At 35.6% G+C, this 25,397-nt stretch overlaps 1 protein-coding gene across 2 annotated transcripts in view; it reads right to left on the bottom strand.

The window, feature by feature from the left end:
• The window catches only part of HPSE2 (heparanase 2 (inactive)), a 676,598-nt gene that overhangs the window by 611,139 nt on the left and 40,062 nt on the right, over positions 1 to 25,397 (bottom strand). For both annotated transcript variants that reach the window (XM_042907947.1, XM_042907948.1), the window contains exon 3: positions 4,382 to 4,543. In XM_042907947.1, coding sequence (XP_042763881.1) covers positions 4,382 to 4,543 — 162 coding nt within the window. The remainder of the gene's footprint in view (positions 1 to 4,381; positions 4,544 to 25,397) is intronic.

Here is a 25,397-nt window from a genome sequence, read left to right on the forward strand (position 1 = left end):
ATGACATTTAGGAACAAATACCAGATCACATACAGCTAAGGACTGGGGGTAGGGGGTGGGAGGAAACTGCAAAGGGAGACAAGAGAACCCCTAGAGTGAGGGAAATCTTATCATGAGATGGTGGTGGCTATATGACTCTATGATATATACATCTGTCAAAATTTACTTTTTCTTCATATAAATTATACCACAAAAAACTTGATTCTATAAAATTTTAAAATACATACCTTTTGACCCAGACACCCCACTTTGAGGAATCTATTCTACAGAAATAAATGTGTCAACATGTATATAAATTAATGTACATTGATAGAGAAATGGTTAAATAAAGTGTGTTGTATTCAATGCTATAGAATACAATGCAAATAATTTTAAATTTTTTTAATATTTATTCATTTCTGAGAGAGAGAGATACGGCGCGAGCAGGGGAGGGGCAGAGAGAGGAAGAGACACAGAATCTGACAGCACAGAGCCCGATTTGGGGCTCAAACTCAGGAACCGCAAGATCACACCTGATCCAAAGCCAGACACTTAACCAACCAAGCCACCCAGATGCCCCCAATGCAAATAATTTTAAAAGAACCGGAAATAATATGAGCTAATATTATGATTTGTGGGAACTGAAAAACAGTTCTCGTTCCACTGATTTGAGCCCTGATTTGCTCAACTAAATTTAGAAGAATGGGCCACAACGGGGAAGTACAAGCCTCTTTTGCTCAATTCATCTACCACAGTAACACAGTAAAGCTGACCATAGGATCCCAATCCACTTTGGAATCTAATGACTGAGAGGGTGTATAAAACAAAAAGTAGCCGCAATTAACATGACAAGAGTCCTCATAAAAGAATCCTGGAAAGCATCTTAGGTAATGCCATCCTTTTATAAGGGCTTTGGTTCAGGCTGCCTAGTTACAGAGGGTTGACTATGACTTCACAGCATAAATAAATTTTGTTTTAATTTGACCCCATTTCAAGATCACTCACTATGTTCTATATATTGTGCAGAATGCTGTAAAAATATGATATTCCTTATCCTTCAGAAGCTTATGTTCTAAACAAAATCCTAGAAAATACATTGCCCCTTAAAGCTGACTTTTTCATTTGATTATAGGAATCCACCACAAAATTTCAATTTATACCTCAAAAAGTATGGGGGTGGAGCAAGGTGAGGGGAAATGAATACTGAATCTGAACCTATTAAAGTTATTAATTAGATGTCAAAATTATCCCAAGTCAATTCATTTATCATATAAACAGCAAGACATTTTCAACGAACTTATAGAACATTATTACATTAAGAGTCATGAGAACACAAAGAAATGGAAGAATAATCCCTTTTCTTTCTTAAATGCTCCCGGACAAACTGGATGCTACAGGACAAGATAAGATACATCCACGTGTTGTTGAGTCAGTGTGAAAAGTGCAGGATGCAACTCATCACCATTTAAAATAGTTCTATCACTGATGTTCTACTGGTATTACTCCATCACCTTCCTAAAACCTTGGAGTTCACTGCAAAAACCCACTATATTAGGGAAGGCTAACATTATTTCCATTGCTATGTAAATCATTCACATGAAAACATAAAGACATATTTAATATCATGCAAAAATACACTCCACTTTTCTAAAAATGTGATATAAGGAGGAACACTTCAATAAGATATACACATTAAAGAATTGTTACTAGTTTCTGTTAACTGAGCTGTCACTAAGTCCTGGAGGGTTGTTTCCTTTTACTGAACAGTCAGAAGACCTTCAAAGCTAGAATATAATCTGCTCTCATCTGAGGGGTGGCTGTTTAAGAGAGAAGATGAGCTGGAATGCAGAAAATGAAGGCATGCCTCTCACCTCAACGCTGACAGTCACATCAGCTAAAGATGGAACATCTAAGAATGGGGGCTTGCTTGTGAGGTGGAGGGCAACAACTATCATTTTTAACCATGCTTTTAAGCATCTGATGTTTCAATCGCTTTATTATTTTTTTCCTATACTATGATCTTAGTCAACCAATTTTAAAATAAAGAATATACCACTAACTGACCAGAAAACTATTATGATACACTGCTACTCATATACATGAAATTCTGTAAATAATTGAGAAGGGTTGAGGGGATGGCAGAGTCATGAAGAAAATGATCTCTTTCTAAGATTTTGGAGGCCTAGTTTCCTCATCTTGTTCCACATAAATACTTTCATTGCAGACATTTCAAATATTATGCCAGAGTTACACAAAATAAGTGGAACATCACCAAGCAGAAATCCTAGAGTAGGTGTTCTGAACATGTTGGTAAAGAGAGTCACTTCATTTGAGAGGTCTCTGCCCCTTCAACCTCACCCTCCTTACCAATATACATTCATCACTGAAAAGGGAAATATTTACAAAAGTTAGTTTAGTTATGTTTAAATATTATGTTTAGCTGTCTGGAGACCATGTTCTCAAAATTTATACAAGAAATCAAGGATTAAACTTCATAACAATTAGGAAACCACACTGTGTAAAATCAAAGACTTAGTTAAAGGACATTAAAATAGTTTTACCACTGGTGCTAAATTGAAATGGCTACAGCTCTTCCCAACACCTGGAACCAAAACCTTTTGAACTTTCATGTAAACAAACTGGGGCACACCAAATGCTCTGTCTGTAGCAAGGTACCACCTCTGTACAAGCATTTGGGTGAAAAATGTGGAAAATGCCTGAGGACTCTTTGAAGCAGCTTGGGAGAAGTAAGAGCAGGAAAGAGGCTCTTCTCTAGGGTAAGTTTGTTTAGTGGAAAGTAAGCAAGTTGTCAGGGTAAAAGTTGACAATGTTGATTCCAACAGTTTGAACTGCGAATAAACATTCAAAGGGATTATGTTACTGAGAATTAGAAAAGATTCCATTGAACTCAATAGAACACTTGTGTTTTCAAAGATAATATGCCTTCAAGCCACACTCTGAATCCACAGTTTAGGGTTAGAATTACCTTAAGCCCTTTCTATGCCACATTAAAGAACACAAGATCTGACCTCTTTAATATAGATCTAAAATTAACATAAGGGTGGAATAAAAATATTTCTAATACCTGAATTGGAAAATATTAATATATGTACATCTGTATGCCTGAGACAGAATGAAGAAATTTGGATAAAAATCTATGTTCTTTCCAAATATCTAAACTTAAACCAACCATCTTAGGGAAACCAACTTAGGGAAATAATACATTGGCTATAAATCACTTTTAAGTTTTCCCTCCTTAATAACTTATCAAAGAGCAAAAAACAAGGCCTATAATTATGAAATCTATAATCCTCTTCTCTGCTCACCAAAGCACATTTAAATCTGGCTTTCACCTCATGCTGTTGGGTTTTCCACCAGGTACAAGAAGAAAAGTTGGAAGAGACTTGTGCTTTTTCAGAAGTTAAACAATTTGGTTGCCACTCAGCAATTCCTGGTGAAATGCCAGGAAGCCTATAAAAAAAAATTAAAATTGTCCTAACTTGGAGTTTACAAAAATAAGTGTGAGATATTCATAGCCTGTCAGACATTCCATCTTTTGAATATTAAATATTGATAAACACGGGAAACACACACACTTGTGATTTGTTAAACTTTATTTGGAGCAATATAATGCAGGAATGCCTTGCATGCCCTCAAGAAAATGGAAGTAACTTAGACCGCTCTTCTTACTCCATCTCAAGTACTCCATTATTCTCACATTAGAGTCTGCTATTAGAATCTTCTCCAAAACTTGACGAAAGCATGCAACTCACATGCTCTGTACCAGCAAAGCTTGCAGGCAGCCTTGCAAAAAGCTTTTTCTCCTTTGAGCTCTCACACAAATTCACTTCCCTCCTTGAACCAAGGATGTAAGGGAGTATGGCTGTCTCATAGCCTCTTTGCTCTTAAAATGAAAATCAAATTCTCCAGATACTTTCAAACTCCACCAGGAATAGAACATTCTCAGCTCAGCCTGTGGATCATTATCTCTTTTACATTTCATCTTTATGTTCACTGGGTTCACAGAAAGGGCATACACAGAAAGAGGAAAATAGCTGCTTCTTAGACACCAAATTTAGTAATTCTCTCAAATCCACTGGCACACATCTAAAAAGTCATATTTTTATAAGGCTTCATTAGGTTTTCATTGGTTCTGTCTTTTGAGAACACACATGCTGAGTTGCCTATAACTTCAAGCCAAAATACATCTGCAAACTACAAGAAATATTTTTTATAGGAAGACAAAAGTAATCACAATTTAAAAAGGGATATAGTGGATGGAGACAGACAGATACAGGCTCATCTAGATCCCACTTTAGTGTCTACCAAACATCAAGTTGTTAACTAATGGAGGCCATCAATCTATAATGCTTAAGATTCCAAACGACTCCAATAGCCTTACCTGTTAATATGAGATTACTGTAAGTATTAGAGAATTGCTCCTTTAGAAGAACAAGATGCATTTGAGCTGCCTTCTCCCGCTGGAGCTCCAGCATAACATCAGGGTGCTGAGCAATCTTGCAGCCTTTCTGTTTATCCAAGGCAACATCACTTCGAACAATGTCTACAAAAAGAAATAAAGGCAGGCAGCAAAAACAAAACAAAACAAAACAAATAACCATATACACATCAACGTCTTGTTTCACCCAAAATGACAGAATTTATAAACTACCATATTTCATCAGAATGAAGAGATTCGGAAGTAATAAACCTGAAGAGTCTCCAACTTCATGATACATCCTGTAGGTTCTCTAGTCATTTCCAAATCCTCTGCAATTTCCATTTTCTTATCTCACTCTGACCTCATTTAAGATGCTCACTCCTCCATTCTCCTCTAAGCTCACCTCCAGGACTTATTTACTTCCTGGGGCCTTTTCTTAACATCTTTTACCATTCTCCATGGAAAAAAATAATACAACTTTGTCTGAAAACTAGTGACTATGATTATTTCCTCTACTTCATGCTGTAGGACCAGGTGATAGCTCCTGTATATATATTCAGGATATGTGACCTGCTTTCAAATTTACCAGCCAGCCTATTCAGCTCACATTAGGGCTACCATTCTCTCCTTAGCTGCTCAGGATTTCTGCTGCTATTTTTCATGTGCCTCTAGCTGCATTCTGACTCATTAATAACTCTTTTTTTAATTTTCAATGTTTTTATTTCATTTTTGAGAGAAAGAGAGAGGGAGAGAGAGAGAGACGGCACACGAGCAGGGGAGGGGCAGAGAGAATGGAAGACACAGAATCTGAAGCAGGCTCCAGGTTCTGAGCTCTAAGCATAGAGCCCGATGCAGGGCTCAAACTCATGAACTGTGAGATCATGACTCTCCTGAGCTAAAGTCAGATGCTTAACTGACTGAGCCATCCAGGCGCCCCAATAACTCTTTAAATCTAGAAGTATTTTGTAAGTCAGTGAAGGAAACAAGAGTAGGACTAGAGTCACTTTGTAGATCTGCTTCTTTCCCAATTATTTTCCCATTGGTGACAGGCTGCTTTTTATACTTCAATATGATTTTTACTCAAAGCCCAAGTATTCTCCAGAAAATAGTCACCCTCAAAAACAGTCACCTAGAACGTTTCCCAATTAGCAGGGAGCTTTGATACCCTAAAGTTATTTGTTTATTTTTGTAAATTAAAATATAATTCAGCTTATTATCATATAAACAAATAATTATCAGCAGCAATCTGGATAACAGCTCTAGAAACTTCCAAGTTTTACATAGCAAACTGAAAGATTTTAGGGGAAAATGCTAAGAAAAAAAATGTTCTGCCACTGTTAACACCAATGGCTTTGGAAAGAAAAAACTAATGCCCATGTTAATGGTAGCAAACTAACGCCCATGTTAATGGTAGCAATAGAAAAGATTTTAAACAATGCTCAAAGAGAAAATAAGAGTATGTGGCATCAAAGGTGAGACATCATTGTAGACAAATAATCTTCAAACCCATCAACAGAGCCCTATAATAGAGAAGCCCAGATATAAATACAAGCCCATGATGAGGAGAGTCAGGATGTGTAGTACACAAAGATTAGCCAGATGTGGGAATGGCTCTCACTTAACCTTGGATGAAAACAGGAGAGCTGGTTGGGAACAATGCAATCTATTCCTAAACATATTTATGACACTTTCTAGACTATAGGTAAAAACTGAACTCATTTAACATTCAAGTAACTACTCTCATAGATTTTCTGAGGCTTGAATACAAAATTAGAATAAATTAATTCAAGACATACTCTAGTTTTTAAGACCACCAATAGAAAGCAAGAGGAAACATATTAATTACACTGTACCATTGAATCCTTCCAATAATCCTATGAAAGTATGTGGTAGATATTGTTGACCAGCTGACCCAAACCGTAAACCCAATCCCTTCTTTGCTTCCTTCTACTGCAAAGACTAAAACACAAAAATAAACAATTTCCCAGCTTTCCTTGAAGCAAGGGGTGACATGTAACATAGTTCTGGCCAATGAGCTGCAGGCAGACATCCTTAGAGGGACTTAACTTTAGTGACAAAACCTCACTAAGAGAAAACCAGGATTTTTGTCCTTCAACCTATTAGCCTTTCCCATTCTGTGTGTCTAAAACATAGATATGAAGCCCAGAGTTAAAGTAGCTATTTTGTGGCAATGAGTCAAGAAGTAAGAGAGCAAAGGACTACACACTAAGGATGGTGAACTGAAAGATCAGAAGATTTTAATGAGCTACGACAGCTACCATACTTGTCCCAGACTGCACATCTTTTGATTTCTTGTTATATGAAATATTAGTTTCTTATTTTTAAAATCCTTACCTGTTTTTGAAATCCTAAATGATAAAGAATAATATTATTATCCCTACTGTGTATATGTAGATTCCTGAGATCCACAAAGCTTAAGTGACTTGCTCAAGTTCACATTGCGTGGTCAGTCCCCAAATCCAGGAATTTTCAAAGTCAAGTCCAGTGACCTTTCCAAAAGTTACTCTTATATAGAAACTCATAAATTTAATAGTAAATTACAGTAAATAATAAAAGTGAGGAACTGAAGAGAAAAACCTAATTATACTGTAACAGCAGCATACCATAGGCGGTCTATCCAGAAAAGAAATATGTATGATACTTTCCCAGAAAACATTACAAAACTTGTACCAAAACATACTATATAGAGTGAAGAGAAGTTTCAGTTATTCAGATATCTTCTAATAGGAGTCTAATACAAAAGTAGAATACCTACCAAACTCTCTATTTCCTATGGAATAAATGTATTGCTCAGAAGGCAGAGAAAGCAATAATTATAACTAATAGCCTCAATATCATTCCAACCAGAACCTTAAAATACAGTGATCACACTGTCTTAACAACAGTAAGAAGAGAAACCCATGGGCATGGCCAAACATGTCTGAGACTTCAGAAGTGTACACAACAACAATGTTTGGGGAAAATATAGATATGCTGTATACATTCTTTATTCACTCCTGATTTATTTGAAATTGTATCAAAGACTAAATAAATACACAAAAAAGAATACTTATCAAAGATGTACGTGGCCACATATATCTGGAGGAAGAGCTAATATCATAGATGACAGATTCAAACTTCAAAAATATCTTGGCAACCTAGAACTTAGGCTGAAATCTCCAAGACACAGACAAGAACACAAAGTCCTGCATTTATAGTGAAAAGTAATTACATAAGAGGGAAAGTCCAGGCCAGACACAAGCTCAAATATTTAAGATCTTATTAAGTTTTGTACATTTTAGTTGAATACAAGCTTTATGTAAGTCAGTGATATGCTGCCATATACAATATTGCTGCCCAAAAGATTAAGGCGATTCTTAGATCAAATTAATAGAACCAGCATATCCAGAATACAAGAAGTAACATAGCCACCCTGAATTCCATGCCAGCCAAGGGCAGCAAAGTAAAGAGTTGGAGTTAAAGCAGACCTTGGTTCAAATTCTGGGTTGGTGATCACTTATTAGCTGCAGAAGTGACAGAAAACAATGCCTCTGTAAGCCTCTATTTCTTCATACTGTTATTGTAAAGAGTCATTAAAGATTTAGCACTATGCATGCCACATAATAAGAACTATATAAAGGGTAGCTATTACTATTTTTATTATTATAATACTCTACTTGTAGCATTATATGTTTTTTCACCTGTAATAGTTTCATAGGATACTAATCATCTAGAGTCCACCCAAAGACAAGTGCCAAAATTGGAAATTATTTTATTTTTTAAAAATAACTGAAAAAAGGGGCAGTCAGTGAGAGAGAGACACAGAATCCAAAGCAGGCTCTAGGCTCTGAGCTGTCAGCACAGAGCCTGATACAGGCTTGAACCCACAAGCTGTGAGATCATGATGTGAGCCAAAGTCAGATGCCTAACCAACTGAGCCACACAGGCGCCCCTCTCCTATACCATTTCTAGGTGGTTCAGTCAGTTAAATGTCTGACTTCAGCTCAGGTCATGATCTCACAGTTTGTGGGTTTGAGCCCTGCATCCGGCTCTGTACTGACAGCTCAAAGCCTGGAGCCTACTTCAGATTCTATGTCTCCCTCACTCTCTGTCTGTCTCTCTCTCTCTCTCTCAAAAATTAAAAGAACATTTTTTTAAAATAGCTGAAAAAACAGTATTGAGCCCAGCAAAGAAAACATTAAAGAAGACTTGCTTCATATAGAAGAGAAAACTGAATTATTCTATATAAATCCAGAAAGCCAAACATAATGGGAGCAACCAAAAAACAAACTTTAGCTTCACATGAGAGAACTGTAACAACAGAAGCTATCATACAAGGAAAGGAGCTACTTGAAGACAGAAGAAATCTCAGTGGCAGCACAAGATTAAAAGCGTAAGTGAAAATAATTTATTTTAAAAAGGCAAAACAACAATTCCCATAGGAAAAAATAAAATTACAGATTGGCTATATCTAAAATGTTCAGTTTCCAATAAAAAATTATGAGTCATGGAAAAAAACAGGAAAGTGTGACTCGTACTTAAAAATAAAAACAAAAGCAGTCAATTAGAGCTAACTCTGTACTGCCCCAGCAGATGAAGACTTCAAAAAACAGATTATAAATACATTTTAAAAATTCAAAGAAACCATGTTTAAATTAGAAAAACCTAACAAAGACTCAATGAATAGGAGGATGAAACAGATACTTTTATTTAAAAAAAAAAGGAATAAATGGATATTCTAGAGTTGAAAAGTACAAAAACTGAAATGAAAAATGCACTAGGATGGGCTTTAACAGCAGATCTGAAAGGGCAAGAGAAAGAATCAGAATGTGAAAACAGATAAATAGAAATAACAAGAAAAACAGAGAGAAGATGACCAAGGAAAAATAAACAAAGCCTCAGAGTATTATGGAATAAAATGAAGCAATCCAACAGAAAGGAGAAAGGAAGAAAATTATTTCAAAAAATAATGATCAAAAAATTCCCAAATTTGATGAAAATCATTTATCCACAGATCCAAGAAGTACAACAAAAAGAATCATTACAAAGAAATCTACACCTAGACACATCATAGTATAACTCTTGAAACTGCAAGATAAAAGAAAATCTTAAAAACAAAAGGGAAAAAACTCATCTCAAAAAAAGAACTAGCAATACAATTAATGGTTGACTCCTAATCTGAAACAATGGAAGCCAGAAAGCAGTGGAAGACCATATTCTAAGTGCTGAAAGAAAAAAAAATTCTTATAACAAAGAATTCTAAATCCAGCAAAACCATCATTCAAAAAATGAAAGCAAAATAGACACTTACATATTAAAAAAAAAAAAACAACACTGGGTCTTTACTAGCAAATCTGCAATATAAGATATATTAAAGGAAGTCTTTCAGACTGAAAGGAAATGATACCAGCTAACTCAAATACACACAAAGAAATAAAATACATTAGAAATGGTATAGGAGAGGGGCGCCTGTGTGGCTCAGTTGGTTAGGCATCTGACTTTGGCTCACATCATGATCTCACAGCTTGTGGGTTCAAGCCTGTATCAGGCTCTGTGCTGACAGCTCAGAGCCTAGAGCCTGCTTTGGATTCTGTGTCTCTCTCTCACTCTGCCCCTCCCCTGTTCATTCTCTCTCTCTATCCCGCTCTCTCTCTCTCAAGAATAAATAAACATTAAAATTAAAAAAAAACAAATGGTACAGGGGTGCTTGGGTGGCTCAGTGGTTAAGTGTCTGACTTTGGCTCAGGTAATGATCTCGCAGTTCATAAGTTCAAGCCCTATATCAGGCTCTGTTCTGACAGCTCAGAGCCTGAAGTCTGCTTCGAATTCTGTGTCTCCCTCTTTCTCTTGCCCCTCCCCCACTCGTGCTCTGTCTCTCTCTCTCTCTCTTCTCTCTCAAAATAAACATAAAAAATGATTTTTTAAAAAGAAATGGTATATATGTTGGTAAATATAATAGAACTTTTATACTCTTAATTTCTTTAAAATACATAAGATTATATACAGAAAACAATGTTATAGTTATAACATATGGTTATAATATATAAAAATTGACATTATAGAGGGAATAGGAAAATATGGCATATTGATGCAAGTTGCTATAATTTGCCAAAATTAGGTTAGTATTAAGTTGAATTGGACTGTGATAAGCTAAGATGTAATTCCTGGGCAGCCACTAAGAAAATAACAGAAAATTATGCAGTGTAAAAATCAACAGAGAAATTAAATAAGTAATCTAAAAATGATATTTTTAAAAATCTAGAAAATTGGTTTAACAGAAAAAAGGCAGTAAAGGTAAGAAATATAGAAAATATCAAAATAGCAGACATAGATCCAACTATACCAATAACTGTATTAAATGTAAATGGACTAAACACTCTAATCAAAAGCTACAGATGTTCAGATTGAGTTTAAAGAAGCAAGATCCACTGCTGGTGGGAATGCAAACTGGTGCAGCCACTCCGGAAAACAGTATGGAAGTTCCTCAAAAAATTAAAAATAGAACTACCCTACGACCCACAATTGTACTACTAGGTATTCACACATGGGATACAGGGATGCTGTTTCGAAGGGACACATGCACCTCAATGTTTACAGCAGCACTATCAATAATAGCCAAAGTATGGAAAGAGCCCAAAGGTCCACTGATGGATGAATGGATAAAGAAGATGTGGTATATATATATACAATGTAGTAATACTCGACAATCAAAAAGAATGAAATCTTGCCATTTGCAACTACGTGGATGGAACTAGAGGTATTATGCTAAGTGAAATTAGAGAAAAACAAATATCATATGACTTCACTCATATGAGGACTTTAAGAGACAAAACAGATGAACATAAGGGAAGGGAAGCAAAAATAATATAAAAACAGGGAGGGAAACAAAACATAAGAGACTCTTAAATATGGAGAACAAACAGAGGGTTACTGGAGGGGTTGTAGGAGGGGGGATGGGATAAATGGGTAAGGGACATTAAGGAATCTACTCCTGAAATCATTGTTTCACTATATGCTACCTAATTTGGATGTAAATTTTAAAAAATAAAAAATTAAATTAAAAAGAAAGAAAGAAAGAAAGAAAGAAAGAAAGAAAGAAAGAAAGGAGCAAGATCCAAATATATGCTGTTGAAGAGACACATTTTATTAAAAATTTTTTTTTAACGTTTTATTTATTTTTGAGACAGGGAGAGACAGAGCATGAACAGGGAAGGGGCAGAGAGAGGGAGACACAGAATCCGAAACAGGCTCCAGGCTCTGAGCTGTCAGCACAGAGCCCGACGCGGGGCTCAAACTCACGGACCGCGAGATCATGACCTGAGCCGAAGTCGGCCGCCCAACCGACTGAGCCACCCAGGCGCCCCGAAGAGACACATTTTAGATTTAAAGACAAATATAGGTTGTGGCACCCATTGTGTTGTTATTTAATCATGTTTGTTGTTGTTGTTGTTTGGGTTTTTTTGTTTTGTTTTGTTTTGTTTTGTTTTTGCTGTGGAGAGAAAGAAAGAAAAATATTTTCCTTTTTCTTCAATAACTGCTCTCCTTCTGGACTGGGAGGGTAAAAACTTGGTTCCTTTCTCATTCCCTGTAGTCAAAGAATCTGTGGCTCAGATTCACAAAGATGCAGATTTTGACTGTAGGTTGCCCTAATCTGCTTTTCCCATTCTTTTACACTACTTAACACAATGGATAAGTACTTCTAGACAACACTCCCTAAGAATGGGGAAAAAAAGACAACCCACTTAACTTTATTTTTCTTTTCTTTTAATTTTTATTTATTCATTTTGAGAGAGAGAGAGAGAGCATAAGCAGGGAAGGGGTAGAGAGAGGGAGAAAGAGAATCCCAAGCGGACTCCATGCTGTCAGCACAGAGTCCCATGCAGGGCTCCATCTCATGAACCATGAGATCATGACCTGAACTAAAATCAAGAGTCAGATACTTAACTAACTGAGCCACCCAGGTGCCCCTGAACTTTTTTTTTCTTAAGCTCTCGGTAATCTGCTTTTTTTTTTAAGTATAATTGACATATAATTAACATATAACATATCAGTTTCAGGTGTACAACAGAATGATTCAACACTTGTATATGTTGTCAAAGAGCACCACAATAAGTCTGATTAATATCCATTACCATATATAGTCACAATTTTTTTCTTGTAATGAGAGCTTTTAAGATTTACTCTTTTTTTTAATGTTTATTTATTTTTGAGAGAGAGAAACACACAGACTGTGAGTGGGGTTGGATCAGAGAGAGAGGGATACACAGAATCCGAAGCAGGCTCCAGGCTCCAAGCTGTCAGCACAGAGCCTGACGTGGGGCCTGACCTCACAAACTGTGAGATCATGACCTGAGCCAAAGTTGGCTGCTTAACCGAATGAGCCACCGAGGCATCCCTAAGATTTACTCTTTTAGCAACTTTCAAATATGCAATACAGTATTATTAACTATGGTCACCATGCTATACATTACATTGCCATGACCTATTTTTTTTTATAATTGGAAGCCTGTACCTTTTGATTTCCTTCACCCATTTTACCACACCCCCACTTGCTGCCTCTGGCAACCACCAATCTGCTCTATGTATCTATGAGCTTGTGTATTGTGTTTTGTTTCCAATTCCACATATAAGTGAGATCGTATGGTATTTGTCTTTATCTGACATATTTCACTTAGCATGATGGCCTCAAGGTCCAGGCATATTATCACAAATGGCAAAATTTCATTGTTTTCTATTCCATATTGTGTGTATGTATGTATGTGTGTGTTTCACAATTTCTTTATCCATTCATCCACTGATGGACACTTAGGTTATTTCCATATTGTGGCTATTATAAATAATGCTGTAATGAACATGGGGGTGCATATATTTTTTCTTTCAAGTTACAGTTTTCATTTTCTTCACATAAATACCCAGAAGGGGAACTTGCTAGATCATATGTAGTTCTATTTTTAATTTTTTTGAGGAACTTCTATACTACTTTCTGTAGTAGCTGCACCAATTTACATTCTCACCAACAGTGTATGACAGTTCCCTTTTCTCCACATCCTCATTGACATTTGTTATTTTTTATCTTTTTGATAACAGCCATTCAAACAGGTGTGACAAAAAGATATTGCATTGTGGTTTGGGTCTGCATTTCCCTGATGATTAGTGATGCTGAGAATCTTTTCATGTGCCAATTGGTCATGTTTTCTTTGGAAAACCATCTAGATCTTTTGCCCATTTTTTAATCAGATTGTTGTTGGCTATTGAGTTGTAAACATTCTTTCTATATCTTGGATATTAACCCTTATCAGATACATTTGCAAGTATTTTCTCTCACTCAGTAGGTTGCCTTTTCATTTTGTTGGTGATTTCCTTTGCTGCGCAAGACAAATTTGTAAATAGTAAATGTAATAAATATTGGGGTGCCTGGGTGGCCTAGTTGGTTAAGTGTCTGACTTTGGCTCAGGTCATGATCTCACAGCTTGTGAGTTCAAGTCCCACATCACGCTCTGTGCTGACAGCTCAGAGCCTGGAGCCTGCCTCAGATTCTGTGTCTCCCTCTCTCTCTCGGCCCCTCCCCTGCTTGCTCTGTCTCTCTCTCGCTCGCTCTCAAAAATATATAAAAACATTAAATTTTTTTACTTTTAAGATAGTAAATATTACCAGAGAGACAGACAGAGTGATAAAATAGAGACAGATCATAGTGATAAAAGGGTCAATATATCAGGAAGATACAACAACTATAAATGTATATGCACCGAACCAGTAAGTTTCAAAATACATAAAATACAATCTGACTAAATTGAATGGGAAATTCAATGATTATAGTTCAAGACTTCAATACCTCACTCTATATTTGCTGGAACTAGATAGAAAATCAGCAAGGGTCAATATACCTTACTGACATTTATAGGACATACCAAATAAAAGCAGGATACACATATTTTCTAAGCACACATGAAACATAATCAGAATAACCTTATGCTAGGTCATAAAATAAATCTTATAAATTTGAAAGGATTTATGTCATATAAAGTATGTTTTCTGACAACACTGGAATCAAATTAGAAATCCATAACAGAAAGACCTCTAGAAAATACCCAAATATTAAGAAACTAAACAATATGTTTCTAAATAACCTATGGATCAAAGAAATCACAGGGAAATTAGAAAATATTTTGAACTGAATGAAAATGGGAACACATGATATCAAAATTTATGGAACAGAGTCTAAATAGTACTTAGAAAAGAAAACTATAGTTTTATATACAATGTATTAGAAAAGAAAAGAGCACCAGGGTGGCTCAGTTAGTTAAGTGTCTGACTCTTGATTTTGGCTCAGGTCATAATCTCACAGTTTGTGAGTTTAAGCTCCAGCATTGGGCTCTGCGTTGATAGTATGGAACCTGCTTAGGATTCTCTCTCTCCCTCTCTCTCTCTCTGCCCCTCTCCGGCACTCGCTTTCTCTCTAGATAGATAGATAGATAGATAGATAGATAGATAGATAGATAGATATTAAAAGAAAAAAGATCTCAAATCAATAATCTAAGTTCCCACCTAGAAACTAGAAAAATAAGAAAAAATTAAACACAAGCAAGCAGAAAGATGAAAGTAAAGACTTCTATTGATTTCTATTCTGATAGAAATCAATGAAATAGGAGTGCCTGGGTGGCTCAGTTGGTTGAGCATCTGGCTCTTGATTTCAGTTCAGGTCATGATCCCAGGGTTGTGGGATCAAGCCCTACGTCATGCTAAGCATGGAACCTGCTTAAGATTCTCTCTCTCCCCGTCTCTGTCCCCTTCGTGCTCACATGCTCTCTCTCTCTTCCTCTAAAATAAAAATAAGGAAAGAAATACAGAAATCATGAAATAAAAAATGGGAACAACAGCAAAAATCAATGAAACAAAATAGTGCTTCATTGAACAGATGAACAAAATTGAGAATTTTTAAGATGGAATGGCAAAATAAGAAAACACAAATTACCAAAAATAGGGGAGGAAAGGCAATCCCAATTGTTATATACTGTATGATTCCACTTACATAACATTTTCAAAATGACAAAATTATAGTGTTAGGGATAGATCACAAACAAGTAGCATGAGGTTGTTGCTTTCAGGTGGTACAACAGTTTTGTATTCTGATTGTTATATTGGTTACACAAATTCATATATGTAGTAAAATTTCATAGAATTATACACACAAAGAAGAAATGAATACATGTAAAAACTGGCAAAATACGAATAAGGCCTACAGTTTAGTTAACTTCCTGTACTATTTTCACAAGTTTTTATGCATCTAAAATTATTTCAAAATAAAGTTTAGATTCCCGGGGGATCTTTTGGAAGATGGCGGAGTAGGAGGACGCTGGGCTCACCGCGCATCCTGTTGATCACTTAGATTCCACCTACACCTGCCTAACTAACCCAGAAAACCACCAGAAGACTAGCAGAACAGAGTCTCTGGAGCCAAGCGCAGACGAGAGGCCCACGGAAGAGGGTAGGAAGGGCGGTGAGGCGGTGCGCGCTCCACGGACTGGCAGGAGGGAGCCGGGGCGGAGGGGCGGCCCGCCGGCCAAAATAAAGTTTAAAAAGAACTTAGACCTTTACATCATACACACACACAAAATTAACTCAAAATGGATCACAGACCTAAATATAAGAACTAAACCTATAAATTTTATAGACTATATAGGAAAATGTCTTTGTTTCCTTAAGTTAGGTAAATATTTCTCAGTTGTAACACCAAAAGTACAATTCACAATGGAAAAAAATAATGAACTGAACTTTACCAAAAGTAAAAGATTCTGCTTTTTAAAACATCATTAAGAAAATAAAAAGCTAAGACATAGACTGAAAGAAAATATTTGATAATCATATATATGATAAAATATATAAAGAAAATGTTTCCAACTTAATAAAAAGACTAACAACCCAAGTTAAAAATGGGCAAAACATCTGAAAATATATTTCACCAAAGAAGATACACAAATGGCTAATAAGCACATGAAAAGATGCTCAAATCATTAGTCATTTGGAAAATGCAAAATAAAATTGCAATGAGGTGCTAATCCCTAGCAGAACTATAATCCAAAAGATTGGCCATAACAAGTGTTAGCAATTGTGTAAAGAAATAGGAGCCCTTATACATTGCTAGTGGGAATGTAAAATGGTACAGCCATTTCTGCAAACACTTTAGCAGTTTCTTAAAAAGATAAACATAAACGTACTTACGTCCCAACAAATCTACCCCGAGAAACCTACCCAAAACAAATAAAGGAGTATGTTCACACAAAGACTTGCACATGAATATTTATAGTGGCATTGTGCACAACAGTCAAAACTAGAGACAACCCAAATGTCCATATACCAGTAAACTGATAAACAAAATGTGGTAGATCCATACAATCAAATACTATTCAGCAATAAAAAGACACAAACTATTGATAAATGCTAGGCCTGGAAAGCCTCAACAACATAAACTAAGTGAAAAAAGCCAGACACAAAAAGACTATGTATTGTATGATTCCATTTCTGCAAAATTTCTAGAAAAAGCTAATCAGATAGAGACAGAAAGCTATCAGTGGTTCCCTGAGGCTTGTATGAAAGCAAAGATTGACTGCAAACGGGCATGTGAATGTTCTAATACTAGATTGTGATGATGGTTGCACAACTCTATATACATTTCAGAGAAATAATGATATACTTACATGAGTGAACCTTATCATATGCAAATTATAGCTCAAAAAAAGCTGTTAAAAAGTTACAAAAATAATATACCCATGTCCACAGCATTATTCACAATAGCCAAAAGGTAAAAGCAGCCCAAGAGTCCTTCCACAGATAAAAAGATAAATGAAATGTGGTATACACATATAATGGAATATTGTTCAGCCTTAAAAGGAAGGAAATCCTGATACATGCTACAACATGGATGAACCTTAAGGATATTATGCTAAGTGAAATAAGCCAGTCACAAAAAAAGAAATACTGAATAATTCCATTTGTATGAGGTATCTAGGGTGGTCAAATTTACAGACACAAGAAAGTAGACATAGCCAAGGGCTGGGAGAACAAAAGGAGTTGTTGTTTAATGGCTACAAAGTTTGTTTTACACAATGAAAAAAGTTCTGAAGATGGATGATAGTGATGGTTGCACAACAATGTGAATGTTCTTAAAACCATTTAATCACACACTTAAATATGGTTAAGAGGGTAAATTTTATTATGTGCATTTTAATACAATTAGACATTTTCTAAAGTAATAAAAATGACCAGAAATATAGGGCTTTTCAAAAATCAAAACAAGAATCACCTTAGAACTTTGGTACTGCAATGCCATTGTTACAGTCTACATTCAGTTTTCTCTGTAGATTACATGAGATCAGACAGCACAACTTTGATATAATTTTGTATGCTGCTATTGAATTGCCAGATCCAGAAGTAAAAGGTGAGTCCTGAGAGAATGCTTTGGCTATTCTCACACTAATGGATCAAACATGAGACTAGAGCCACTCCCTTCCCTCCTGGCTTCCACGTAGCCACTACAATAGCAGCAGGAAAAGAAAGATCCTGACTATTCTGCAAACCCTTGAAAGAGGTTGACAGATGCTAGAAGAGCCTCTGTGCTGAGAGCCTTTATAAACCCCAAGTCAAAGTACTCATTGCCTACACTCTTTTCCTTCCAAATGGCTAGTCCTTTCATTTCCTTGATTTAGTCAGCCTAATCTTCTAGTCTCTGATCTCATCTTTATTCCTCTTTCTTTCTCCCTGTCCCTTCAAGGCACCAAATTAATCCACTTCAGTTTTAAAATGTCTCTTAGAGTTGTCCCCTTCTTTTCAATTCTAATTAGCACTATGTACCTCATATGAGGTAACTCAAACAGTGCAAGCCAGCATCCACAAATCCATCCACAGATCTCCAAGCCATTCAGCGTATCACTTCCAGAAAAATAAAAATCCTTCATTGTTACTTTGTTTTAATTGTAAAATGTTTTAAACAGAGGAATGTACAATGTTCCCTCACACCTATGTACCCTCACTCAGCTCTATCTTTGCATAACATTTTACCGTATTTTCTTCAGACTTGTTTAAAGAAAACAGTTCAGAAATACATGAAATCCTCTGCTTATCTGTCTGCAATAATATTCTCCTTCCTCTTGCCACCTTCAGAAAGATAACTACCAACCTAAATCCTAGAAGTAATATACTTACGCAGCTGTATATGTATGTGTATTTATGTATATATGTTTGTGTGTATGGTTTCCTTATATACATAAAAAAGTTATTAGTTTACATTTTTTACAACCAAGGGACAATTATCAAAAGTAAGAAACTAACACTGGCACAAATACGATTAACTAAACTACAGACTTTATTATATTTCACCAGTTTATTAGTACCCTTTTGGATTCCAGAACCTGATCCAAGATCCAAGAACATGTTGCATTAGTTTCCATGTCTCCTTAATATCCTCTGAACTGAGTGACAGTCTCTGTCTTTCCTTGTCTTTCATGATTTTATCGCTTTCAACAGTTACTCATCAGGTTCAAATAAACTGTCCTTCAGTTTGGGTTGGCTAAAGATTTTATGTTGGAATAAATTATAGATTTGGGACAAGGATACCAGAGAGGTATTCTTAGGTCTTGTTGATGATGAGGTTAACCTTGATCACTTGGTTAAGGTGGTCTGACAGGTTTCTTCACCGTTAAGTTACTATTTTGTCTTTGTAATTAATGAATATTTTATAGGAGAAACTTTGAGGCCACGCAATACTGCACATTTCTGTAAACTTCTGCCCACTAAGTTTAGCATTCATTAGTGGATCTTGTCTACGTCAATTATTCATCTGATATTCCAATGGTGATTTTCTATTTTTCTCATTCCTTCTACATTTATTAATTCTGTAAGGAAGAGCTGTCCCTTCTCCATTTATTTATTTATTGATTGATTGTTTATATTAGTATGGACTTACAAGTATTTTATGAAGTCATCATATTTGTCTATTTTGTTGCAAAAATTGTTCCAGCTTTAGCTATTTGGAGTTCTTTCAGGTCAGTTTTTGAGTCCTTTGATATACCCCCATAATTTTTTAAATTCTTCCTTACTTTCTAACACCACAAATGTTCCATGAACATCTTGTATTTTCCTTGCCCCAATCCTGGAATCATAGACTTCTCCAAGGAGCCCAGGTTCCATTTGATTGAGAATGATATTTTAAAATGCAGATCATGTGCTCACTGCTAGGAAGTGTGTATGTACATACTAACTGCTGTATACAGATATATCTATATTTACTGTATCTATCTACCTATTGAAATGGAAAAAAACTACATTAGTTCATATTGATGTCTCCAATTCCAATTCAGGACCAAAGGGTTCATTCTAGCATTCCCATTTCCTCATTTGTAATTTCTTTTTTCTAACAGTGAGAAACTTGCTTGTCCTCAATTAAAATATATTTATTTCCTTGTTTAACAGTAGTATACATGCAGTTTCAGAATTGCTAATCTATACGTCTATGAGAAATAAATGTACCAAGTACAATGTTTTTTGTTTTTCCATTCTTTTTCCATTAGCCTTACAGAACCCAGTCAAAATAAAGCTACTTAGGTCATATCCTTTCTTCTCTGAGCCTTCAATGTGGTGCTGTCAGTCACTGTAATACAGTTACATTCATTTCTAAACCTACATTCCATCAGTGGTTTCCCCAACATCCTGGTTGACTTTTTTTTAAATTTGAAGACTATAAAATTCACTCTATGGTGTGACAGGTTCTGTGAGTTTTGACAACTGCATAGAATTGAGTATGCTACGACCATATTACCATACAAAAGGTTGATCACCAAAGAAATCCCCTCATGCTAACCCTTATCAATCTCTTCCTCGATTCTCACCCTGGCAAATACTGATGTTTTTTGGTTCGTTTTTGTCCCTATAACTTTGTCTTTTTCAAAATGTCATATCAACGGAGTCATACACCATGTAGTCTTCAGAATATGACTTCATTCACTTAACAAAATGCATTTAAGATTCATCCAATAGTCCATTCCTTTTTATTGCTGAATATTATTATAGTGGATGAATGTACCACAATTAGGTTCCCCATTCATCCACTGAAGGAAATCTGGGTCGTTCCCAGTTTTGGTCAATGAATAAATCTTCTATAAACATTCACATTCAGGTTTTTCTGTGAATATATATTTTCAGTTGGCTTGGGTAAATTTCCAGCAGCGAGACTGCAGAGTCGTATGGTAAGTATATGTTTGGCATAGTAAGAGACAGCCAAACTCTTTCCCAGAGTGATTATACAAATTTGCATTCTCACCAGCAATGTATGAGATTTCTGGTTGCTCCACATGCTCAACAGCACTTGGTATTGTCACTTTTGTTTGTCTGTTAGATATTCTAATTGATTTGTATTGGCGTGGTTTTAATTTCATTTCCCAATTACAATGATACTGAACATATTTTCATATACTTATTTTCCATCCAAATATCTTCTTTGGTAAAGTGTATGTTCATATATTTTGTCCATTTTTAAAATTTTTTTAAAGTTCATTTATTTATTTTGAGAGAGAGAGAGAGAGAGAGCACATGAGCATAGGAGAGGCAGAAAGAGAGAGGAAGAGAGAGAGAATCCCAAGCAGGCTCCAGACTGTCAATGTGGAGCCTGATGTGGGACTCAAACCTATGAACTGCAAGATTGTGACCTGAGCCAAAACCAAGAGTCGGACGCTTAGCTGACTGAGCCACCCAGGCGCCCCTTTTTTGCCCATTTTTAAATTCGATTTCTAATTTTTTTTTTAATTATAAGATTTCTTTGTAAGTTCTGAATACAAATCCTTTATCATATTTGTAATTTTAAAATTTTGCTCCCAGTCTGTGGCTTCACTTTTTCATTCTCTTTGTAGGGTCTTTCACCCACCAAGCAAAAGATATTAATTTTGGTAAGTTAAATTTACCAACTTTTTATGAATCATACTTTTGATATATCTAAAAACATTTTGCCAATTATAAGGCCATACAGATTTCTCCTACCTTTTCTTCTAGAAGTTTTATAAGTTTCATGTCTTATATTTAGGTATATATGATCAATTTTTAGTTAATTTTTGTAGAATATGAGGTATGTATTAAGGTTCATCTTTTCACATAGGAACTTCTAATCATTCCAGGACCATTTGTTTGAAAACTTCTATTCTGCATTGAATTGCCCTTGCACCTTTGTCAAAAATCAGTTGACAATACTGTTGTGCACATTTTTCTAAGCTCTCTATTCTATTCCACTGACCTATGTATTTTTCCTTTACCAATACCATACTCTCTTGATTGCTGTAGCTTATAGTAATTATTGAAATCAGGCAATGTGAGTCTTCCAACTTTGTTCTTTTTCAAGATTGTTTTGCCTACTCTAGTTCCTGTGTATGCATGTATGTATATATATGTGGTGTGTGTATTTAATTATTTACATTTTTTTTAATTTTTTTAATGTTTGTTTATTTTTGAGAGAATGTGTGAGTGGGGGAGGGACAGAGAGGTAGGGAAAGACAAAGGATCCGAAGCGGGCTCCATGGTGACAGCAGCAAGCCCAATGTGGGGCTCAAATTCACAAACTGTGAGATCATGACCTGAGTCAAAGTCAGACACTCAACCGAATAAGCCACCCAGGCACCCCATATTCATATATTTTAATAGAGATACATCTATAGAAAAGTTTTTCTGTGATTCTGATTAGGTAGGACTGAATTGAATCTATACCTCACATATTAGGGAGAAGTGATGTCTTAACAATATTGAGTCCTCTAATCTATAAACATATCTCTCTCTCTTCATTTATTGGACTTCTTTCACCACTGTTCTATAGTTCTCAGCATAAATATTCTGCATATATTTTGTTATATTTATAATGTTTGATGCTATTATAAATGGTACTTTTGGTAAATTTCCAATTCCAATGATCATTATAAGTGCATATATAGAAACATGATTCACTTTTGTATATTAACATGGTATCCTGCAGGCTTGGTAAATTCAATATTAGTTCTAAGGATTTTTCTACATTCTTTGGAACTTTTTAATGTATATTACCATGTTATCAGCAAATAGAGACCATTTTATGCCTACCTTCCTAGTCGGTATGCCCTTCATTTCTTTGTCTTGCCTTATCGTGCTGGCTAGGATTTCAAGTATAATGAGGAATAACAGTGGTGACAATGAATATCCTGCCTTCTTCTCAATCTTAGATAGATAGTATTAGTTTTTTTATCATTTAGAATAATGTTACAGTAGTATTTTTACAGATTCTTTTTATCTGGTTAGGGAAGTTCCTTACTCTTACTAGTTTGGCAAAAGCTTTTATCATGAATAGATGTTAAATTTTATCAAATGTTTTCTCTGCATCTTTGGAGATGATCACCCTGAAGTTACACACAACACACACACACACACACACACACACACACACACACACACACACAGAGTCTTTAAGAGTTTTAAGTGCACTGATTTATTAATTTGGAGACAATTTCAAGATATTTAGTCTTCTTTTTTTTTTAATATTTATTTATTTTTGAGACAGAGAGAGACAGAGCATGATCGGGGGAGGAGCAGAGAGAGAGAGGGAGACACAGAATCCGAAGCAGGCTCCAGGCTCTGAGCTGTCAGCACAGAGCCTGATGCAGGGCTCGAACTCACGGACCACGAGATCATGACCCGAGCTGAAGTCGGACGCTTAACCGACTGAGCCACCCAGGCATCCCTGCTCTTCTTATCCATGACATTATGCATTTCCAGGGGGTCTTCTTTTACATTTTTCAATAAAATTTTACAATGTTCTGTATTAAAATGTGGTGCAACCCACAACTCTATCATCAACTAATCTTCAACATCCAATGGAAAAAAGACAGTCTCTTCAACAAATGGTGTTGGCAAAACTGAATGGCAACATGCAGAAAAATGAAACTGGACCGCTTTCTTACACCATACACAAAAATAAATTCAGATGGATGAAAGACCTAAATATGGGACAGGAAACAATCAAAGTCTTAGAGGAAAACACAGGCAGCAACCTCTTTGACCTCGGCCAGAGCAACTTCTTACTAGACACAACACCAAAGCATACATAAACTATTGGGATTTCATCAAGATAAAAAGCTTCTGCACAGCTAAGGAAACAATCAACAAAACTAAAAGGCAGCCTACAGAATGTGAGAAGATATTTTCAAACAATATATCTTATAAAGGGTTAGTATCCAAAATCTATAAAGAACTTATCAAACTCAACACCTCCCCCCCAAAAAAAAATAACCCAGCTAAAAAACAGAAAGAAGACATGAATAGACACTTTTCCCAAAAAAAACACATCCAGATGGCTAAAAGACACATGAAAATATGCTCAACATCACTCATTATCAGGGAAATACAAATCAAAACCATGATGAGATATTACCTCATACCTGTCAGAATGGCTAAAATTAACAACACAAGAAAGAACGGGTGTTGGTGAAGATGCAGAGAAAGGGGAACGCTCTTGCACTGTTGGTAAGAATGCAAACTGGTGCAGCCACTCTGGAGAACTAAAGAGTGGCTTTAGTTTCTCAAGAAACTAAAAATAGAACTACCCTATGATCCAGCAATTGCACTATTAGGTATTTACCCAAAGGTTACAAAAATACAGATTCGAAAGGGTACATGCACTCCAACGTTTACAACATTATCAACAATAACCAAACTACAGAGAGAGCCCAAATGTCCACTGACTGATGAATGGATAAAGAAAATGTGGTAACGGAATATTACTTAACCATTAAAAAGAACGAAATCTTATCATTTGGAATGACATGGGTGGAGCTAGAATGTATAATGCTAAGTGAAATAAGTCAATCAGAGAAAGATGAATACCATATGATATCACTCATATGTGGTATTTAATAAACCAAACAGATGAATATATAGCAAGGGAGGGAGAGAAAAAAGAGAGAAACAAACCACAAGATACTCTTAATGATAGAGAACAAACTATGGGTTGACAGAGGGAGGTGAGTAGGAGATGGGCTAGATGGATAATGGGTACTAAGGAGGGTACTTGTTGTGACAAGCACTGGGTATTGTATGTAAGTCATGAATCACTGAATTCTACTCCTGAAACCAATATTGCACTGTATGTTAACTAAGATTTAAATTTAAAAAAAGGAAGAAAAATATATAAATAAGTAAATAAACAAGATATAATGAAGCAAAATAAACAAAAATAAAAAGTGGTGCAACATTTCTTAGATTTACTCAAAGATATTATGGTTTTACTAATTTTATAAATATCTATTTTATAATATGTTCTAAATTTTTGTCCCTAGTTTATAAAAATGTAACCTGTTTTGCTATACAGAGCTTGAATCCAGCAGTCTCAGCAAACTGGCAAACTCTCTTACTTTTTTCTAACCATTTGTGAATAGATGTTCATGAATCCACTCTGTAAAGAATCATACATCTGCCAATAAAAACAAATTTTTTTCTTCCTTAATTCTTATATATATTATTTATTTACTGTTTTGTTGAAGTATAATTGACATTCAACATTGTATTAGTTTCAGGTGTACAACATAATGATTCAATATTTGTGTACACTGCCAACATGATCAGCACAGTAAGTCTAGTCATCATCTGTCACCACACAAAGTAACCAAATCTTTAATTTACTTTTCTCATGTATTAGAAGACATTGGCTTCTTGCATTTCTGCTTCTCTTACAATCAGAGACACTAGCTGCCTTTGTTCCAGATTATCTTTTCAAAGATGTTTGTATACTCAACAGTCTTAGAAGACAAAGATAGTGCCTCCTTCCAGAGCAAAGGGCAGGCATGCTTAGTGTCCAATATAATAAAGATAGCATCTCTTTCCAGAATAAATGGCAGGCCTGTTTACTTCTCATCATAAAAGATTCAGTTTCCCTAATCTCAGGGTTTCTCCTATTATACAACCCACTGTGTGTACATGT

Source organism: Panthera leo, chromosome D2 (genome assembly GCF_018350215.1).
Source record: "Panthera leo isolate Ple1 chromosome D2, P.leo_Ple1_pat1.1, whole genome shotgun sequence".
Taxonomy (NCBI): domain Eukaryota; kingdom Metazoa; phylum Chordata; class Mammalia; order Carnivora; family Felidae; genus Panthera; species Panthera leo.